General features: G+C 44.0%; 1 protein-coding gene across 1 annotated transcript in view; it reads left to right on the top strand.

The window, feature by feature from the left end:
• Positions 1–435: 435 nt before the first annotated feature.
• CCDC113 (coiled-coil domain containing 113) overlaps positions 436–7440 on the top strand; it is a 29572-nt gene continuing 22567 nt past the window's right edge. Inside the window, exons 1-4 of the mRNA XM_039232661.1 lie at positions 436–615; positions 2034–2160; positions 3132–3293; positions 6811–6966. Coding sequence (XP_039088592.1) covers positions 515–615; positions 2034–2160; positions 3132–3293; positions 6811–6966 — 546 coding nt within the window. The 5' untranslated portion in view covers positions 436–514. The remainder of the gene's footprint in view (positions 616–2033; positions 2161–3131; positions 3294–6810; positions 6967–7440) is intronic.

The raw sequence follows: 7440 nt of genomic DNA, 5'->3' as shown, positions 1-7440 counted from the left end.
TAGGTTTTTTCCTTCTAGGAATGCAGGATATCGGTGTCTGAGAGAAACTGCAGTTAGTGTGTATGAAGCACCAGATGGTGAACAGAGTAGGGGACTCACAGTGAGGTAGGGGAAGAAGCTCTGACAAACCGAGTGAACTTTCTGGGTCTGTTTCCTCTATTTGGAGAATAAACAAAATAATAGCTAAGGTTACAAGGTTGTTGCAAGGATTTTCATAAACTATGCTTAACATGGTGCCAAGGGCACAGCAAGTGCCCTGCAAACAGTAGCTGCTATTATCAGCATGTTACGAACGATTGTTGAGGAAGTAAGTGACTGCGCTCTGTTCCGCGGGGAGCCAGGCGGTGTGGGGGGTGGGGCGCTGGGCGGGGCCTCTGGAAGCCACGCCCCGCACGCACGCGTCCTGTCGCTCCGGCAACGCACTCTGGAGGTCGCAGCCCGCGCGTGACTCTGCCGCTAGCACAGGGCGCCCTTGGCCTCACTGAGCAGTGGCAAAGGCCACTTGGACAGAGTGATGAGTTTTGAGGACTCTGAGACCCCTGCCACCGAGTTGCAGGCCGGGGAGGAGAATGAGCTGCCCATTATCCAGCTATGTGGGCTGGTAGAAGAGCTCAGGTATGGCCGGCCGGCTGGCTTCTGGGGGTTCAGAGGTCAAGTGTAGGACTTCTTGGCCTCACAGCTTATCCTTCTAGAAGCTGAACAGATGTTATCTATATGTCTATAAACAGTGTAGGTCAGAACTGAGGTAATGTTACTAATAGCTACCACTTTTTGAATGCTTGTTACGTGCAGACTGTTTTGCACGTATGACCTTCTATAATGGCACAGTGACCCTCACACCTAGGGAGCGGTGAGGAAACAGAGACACGGAGGTTAAGTCACATTCCCGAGGTCACGCAGCGAGTCAGTGGTGGTGCTGGGATTCAGACTCAGGTGCCACCCCACAGCCTACCTGGGAACATGACATGAAAGAAAAAAGGCGCTTTGATTTCTTGGGCTTTCCCGTGAGCCTTTTCTTTTACTCTTAAAATTCAGCCCACAGGAAGTTGCTCAGTAATATATGAAAATATCTAAGGTGTTCATATGTATATATGATTCTCTCTCTCTCTCTCTCTCTCAAAAATAAATAAATAATTTTTTTAAAAAAAACTGAGAAACATAAACCAAAGGGAGCATCTAAAGATTGTGGATATATAGTAACTTCACACACGTAGTTATTCAGAAGGAATTTTACAAATGGGTTAGAAGATACTTGAAGGTGGGATTTGTAGCTTCATCTCAGCAACAATTTTCAACATAATCTCTGTTCTTTCAATTTTGTGGCTCATTAGACAGATAGTTTTTTTCATCTTTATTTTTTTTATAATTTTTTAACGTTTTATTTATTTCTGAGAGAGAGATTGACAGCGTGAGCAGGGGATGGTTAGAGGGAGAGGGAGACACAGCATCTGAAGCAGGCTCCAGGCTCTGAGCTGTCAGCACAGAGCCCAATGCGGCCCGATCCCACGAACTGTGAGATCATGACCTGAGCTGAAGTCGGACGCTTAACCCACTGAGCCACCCAGGCGCCGCTATTTATTTATGTTTTGAGAGAAGAGAAAGAGAGTGTGAGAGGAGCTGAGAGAGAGGAAGAGAGAGAATCTCAAGCAGGCTCTGCACTATCAGCACAGAGCCTGACATGGTGCCGGATTGTAAGAACCGTGGGATTCTGACCTGAGCAAAAATCAAGAGTCAGACACTTAACTGACTGAACCACCCAGGTGCCCTGCATTAAGCAGAATTTGTTTTAAAAAACACAAATACTTAAGTAGCACTTACCATGTGCCAGGCATTGTTCTAAAGCCTTTGCATTCCTTATTGCAACCTTAAATAATGATGAGTGCTGTTATCATTTCCATTTTACAAATGGGAAAATTGAGGCAGCAAGAGGTTAAGTATCTTCGAGAAGGTCGTGTGTAGCTATTACGTTAAAAAGTAGTGATTTAGGGTTTAAACTTATTAGTAGAACTTATTCAGGTGCCTCTGTCTTGCAGTTATGGAAACTCTGTTCTGAAAACTGAGACAGAGATGTTTGAGAAATATTATAAAAAACTGGAGCCCACGGATCAGCGATATCCACGGTTATCAGACGTTAAAATAACGGGAGCAGAATTTGCACAGGTATGCTGAGGAATCCTTCTAAGAATTCTTTTATTCTCCTTGTCCCTGTAGATTCAGGGTGTATATCTGCCTTTGGCGTGCCCTCTTTGGCCGAGTGGCATATGATTTTCTCCCTGTTCTACTTTTGATACTTCCCTCCTTCCCAGGGTTTCTCTTTCACGTGACTGTGAAGGGAATCAGGTTCAATTAATAGTGGAATTGACTCTCCCAGAATAACTTTGTTTGAAATAATTCTCTTAAATTGGGATGCTCCAATGTTTACAAGGCCCATCTAGTCGTATACAGGAGTGAGGTGGGTCGGCTGTGGGCACAAGGGAGTCCTTCCTTTGTCTAAAAGATCCAACCAGGTGGCCTGGTTTGGCTGGAGCAGCTGATTTTACAAGAGAAGCTGAAAATCTCGATTATTTTGGTGGAATCTCCTGATTTTCAAATGTGGGTAATTAATTTTTGAAAATTTAAAACTGTATGTAGATCTGTCTTTGAAAGGGCCAAACAATCTCACCTTTGGGCCCACACGTTCCCTGGGCCATCTGCTGGTGACCTTTGGCTTCAATGTGTAGGAAATCAAAATATTTTTGTCTATTTGGCTTTATGCTGAATACTGCACCCCCAGATGCATTCTTTCTTCTGTGTTCAGTTTAGGAAGCACTGAGCTCTGGGTTTCCCCTGAGGCTGACTTGAATGCTAGTCTAGAGCAGGTTCAGTCTTTCCACCCTCAGGATACTTTCCCTTATTTATATTTTGATTCATTATTATCACGCAGAGGCCTTTGAATTTTTTAGCACAGGGCCTTAGGTTGATGTGGGAAACAAACATCATCGCAGGCCTCATATCCTAAATCCTTTCACATTGAGATTGTTCTCCCTGGCTGCTCTTCAGGGTCATTTCTAGCCAGTTTGAGTGGTCATTTTGATGCCCAACTTGAGCATCAGTTCCTACTTGACGATGGCCCTATGTTTCCTGCATTACAGTTACGAGGCAGGCGCAAATCCAGATCCCGCATGGGTACGGACCGTGTGATAGGCCTTAGCTGCGACCAAAAATGTGAGCTTGTGCTAAAGGAGCTGGAGGACACGAAGGATGAAATGAGGCACATGAGAGCAAATGCCGAACGAGATCTGCAGCATCATGAGGTAAGGCCCTTTCTCTGCAGCCCATCCTACTTGGCCTCCCCGCTTTCACCTCTTCGAGAAGTACCCATAGTATGTTCATATCACTGGTGTTACTTTGAAAGAAACACAGGTAGGAGAAGACAATTTTAAGACCGACTTTTAAGGAACTTCTCACCTGCTTCAGGAGACAACAAATTTTAAACTTAAAAAATTTTTTTTAAATTTTTATTTATTTTTGAGAGAGAGAGAAAGAGAGAGCGAGCGAGCACAAGTGGGGGAGGGGCAGAGAGAGGGGGACACAGAATCCAAAGCAGGCTCCAGGCTCTGAGCTGTCAGCACAAAGTCCGATGCGGGGTTCAAACCCACGAACCATGAGATCATAACCTGGGCTGAAGTCCAATGCTTAACTGACTGAGCCACCCAGATGCCCCAAAGTGGAAAATTTCAAAAATGTACACACACAGAGACTAGTGCAATGTGCTTAACAGCCACATGCAACAGTCATCAACATATGGCCACCCTTGTTTCCTCCGTGTCCCTACCAGCTTCTCCTTTGTGACAGGCCACTGAGCTATTGTGAACTGATAATACTTATCGCTTCATTTATCTATAGATATTTCAGTGTAAGATATGAATTGTTTTTAAAAAACAACCATAATAACCATAAGTGCCCTTAAAAATATATAATAATTCCTTAATAATATATGGAGTTTGAGGTTTAAGTCAATGGATTGGATGAAAAATCCTTTAAATCACCTCCTGTGTGCAGCGTACATGACCATGGTCCATGTCTGGTTGGAGAGCAAAATGGTCAGTTTTCCTCCAGAGAAGAAACATCAGTGTTAGTTCGGTTGGACATGGGATGTAGTTGTTGGCTTGCATCAGAGAGCAATACTGTATGAAAAAGAGATATTTCTGTTCTATTTCTAAATTTTTTTATTTCTATTTTTTTAATTTTATTTTTATTTATTTATAAAATACTTTTTTTCAAAAAGCTTTTTCTTTATTTTGAGAGAGAGATAGAGAGGGCACAAGTGAGAAAGGGTTAGAGAGACAGAGGGAGAGAGAGAATCCCAAGCAGGCTCTGCACTATCAGCGCAGAGCCCTATACAAGGCTCTAACTCACGAACTGTGAGATCAAGAGTCAGACAAAATCAAGAGTCAGACACTTAACTGACTGAGTCGCCCAGGCACCCCTATTTTTATTTTTTTTTGAGAGAGAGTACATGTGTGCAAGTGGGTCAGAGGCAGAGAAAGAGGGAGAGTCTCCACGCCCAGCACAGGAAGCCTGATGTGGGGCTTGATCTTACAAGCATGAGTTCATGAGCTGAACCTAAATCAAGAGTCAGACTCTTAACTAACTGAGCCACCCCAGGTGCCCCAAGCTTTTCCTTCCTCCCCTCCCTTCCTCCCTCTCTCCTTCCTTCCTTCCTTCCTTCCTTCCTTCCTTCCTTCCTTCCTTCCTTCGAGAGAGAGAGAAGGCACAAGTGAGTGAGGGACAGAGAGAGAGTGAGACAGAATCCCACAGAGAGAGAGAAACAGGGCTCTCCCGATGCAGGGCTCGAACTCACAAGTTGTGAGATCATGACCTGAGCTGAAGTCAGATAGATGCTTATTCAACTGAGCCATCTAGGTGCCCCACATTTTTCTGTCTCTACATGTGAGCACACATAGACTCACACTCATTGCCTCCAGAAGGACAGATCAGTAGACTCATGTCTTTATTGATGGAATTATTTGTACCATGTAAACCTATCCTTTCCTCACTCTCTCCCTTCCTCTTGCCTTCCCCCCACTCTCCTTCTTTCTCTTTCCAAACACGCATTTTTGAATGTTAACTTGCTAATGTGGGCTGGAGTGGCCAAAGGAGACTTTTTCGAGGAGATGGGACTATACACAGGGCTTGGCATGGCCTTGGAGAATGATGAGGAATGGAGAACAGGGTATCCTAGGTAAGGTGAATGACATGAGCTAGGAATTGGAGGTGGAAATGAACCTGGCACATTCAAGACATTGAGGGGACAGGTGTGATTAGAGAAGAGGGGGCTTTGGGGGCTGTATGAGGAAATCGGGCCGAGCAGGGCTGGGAGACCTTGAGAGCCAGGCAGCAGAGTTTATCTTTGATGTCTTAGAAAGCAGGACCCCAAGAAGGATGGCTGAGCAGGAGGGTGACATGTTGAGAGTGGCATCGAAGGTGGACTGATGTTCTGGCACGTGAAGATGACGGGGAGGGCAGGGGACGGCCCATGAAGGAAGATGCTTTCGCTTCTTGGTGCCCCGGGACAAAGCCTGAATTAAGGTGATTTGCTCTGCAGCTACAGATACCCTTTTATTCTTTCAAATTGTGTGTGTGTGTGTGTGTGTGTGTGTGTGTGTGTGTGTGTCAAAGATATCTGTATTGTAGCAAAATTTGAATGCACAGGTAAGCTGAAGGAACATTTGTAAACATCCAGTGTTACCTACTTGAGGTAATTGGTGTTGGTTCTTGTGTTTATCACCTAGAGTTTAGATTATTTTCTAGGCATATATGAATTTCTTTATAAAAAGTATATTATTCTGTAAACTGTATTTTGCACTTACTGTCTTTCCATGTCAATACATATATTCATTTATAATATCTTTTTTCAAAATTTTCAGATTTTCTTTTTCTTTTTTTTTTTTTAAATGTTTTATTTATTTCTAGGAGAGAGAGAGAGAGAGACAGTGTGAGCAGGGGAGGGTCAGAGAGAGAGGGAGTCATAGACTGAAACAGGCTCCAGGCTCTGAGCTGGCAGTCAGCACAGAGCCCGACGCGGGGCTCCAACCCACGAACCGTGAGATCGTGACCTAAGCGAAAGTCGGACGCTTAACCGACTAAGCCACCCAGGCGCCCCAAGAGTTTCAAATTACCATTACAAAAGTATATGGTAGGAGTGTTTGTCTTCCTAATAGTCCATCTCTTCAGATGTGACTGTGGCTGATGTTTTGGTGTATATCCTTCCAGATGTTTTTATATCCTATCCTATCACTATATATTAATGTGATTATTTTTAATGGATAAATAATATTTCCAATATGGAAATATGTATGTACAGAGATACCGGAGGCACTGTTTTTGTTCACCCCCTTTTTATGGACACCCCCTTTTTTAAGATCTTTTTATTTTTTTAATGTTTATTTCTGAGAGAGAGAGACACAGAGTGACAGAGCATGAACAGGAGAGGGGCAGAGAGAGAGAGGGAGACAGAGAATCTGAAGCAGGTTCCAGGCTCTCAGTTGTCAGCATAGAGCCTGATGTGGGGCTGGAACTCACAGCCTGTAAGATCATGACCTGAGTTGAAGTTGGACGCTTAACCAACTGAGCCACCCAAGTACCCCAGAGGCCTGCTTTTTAATAATAACATTGATATAATCAAATTTGTATCTTGCAGATCTGTCTCTAAGACTAAGAAGAAACATGTATTAGGATACAAAGAAGTCTGGGAACCTAGGTTTCCTGAGAGGGAGATACCCTTGAGGATTTTTGGAAACTGTTCTTTTTTTGTTCTGACTCCTCCAGGCAATCATTGAGGAAGCTGAAATAAGATGGGTTGAAATCAAGAGAGCAGTGCATGAGTTTAAAAAAGATATTCTAAAAACCATATCCAAGAAGAAAGGGAGTATTTTGGCCACTCAGAAAGTGATGAAGTACATTGAAGACATGAACCTCCGGAGGGTGAGTTGACAGGAGGCTGGGGCTTAGAAAGGGAGAAGAGATTCATAAGATAATGTTAGAATGATCCATGTGAAGCCATCCCACTCCATTTGGTCCACCTTACCACCTTAACATAAATGCTGTCCACATGTGCAGACTTATTTATTATTTTATAGCTTATTGTCAAGTTGGTTTCCATATAAAACCCAGTGCTCATCCCAACAAATGCCCTCCTCCATGCCCGTCACCCCTCTACCCCTCTCCCCACCCCCATCAGCCCTCGGTTTGTTCTCAGCATTCAAGAGTCTCTCATGGTTTGTCTCCCTCCCTCTCCCCCACTATTTCACCCCTTCTTCTCCCCCACGGTCCTCCGTTAAGTTCCTCCTAATCCTATACGTGCAAACATATGGTATCTGTCCTTCTCTGCCTGACTTATTTCGCTCAGCATAACACCCTCAAGTTCTATCCATGTTGCTACAAATGGCCAGACTTCAT

This window comes from Hyaena hyaena, unplaced genomic scaffold (genome assembly GCF_003009895.1).
Source record: "Hyaena hyaena isolate Hyena2069 unplaced genomic scaffold, ASM300989v1 scaffold_68, whole genome shotgun sequence".
Lineage (NCBI taxonomy): Eukaryota > Metazoa > Chordata > Mammalia > Carnivora > Hyaenidae > Hyaena > Hyaena hyaena.
Note: the sequence above shows the minus strand (reverse complement) of the source record. Positions and strands in the feature narration are given on the sequence as shown.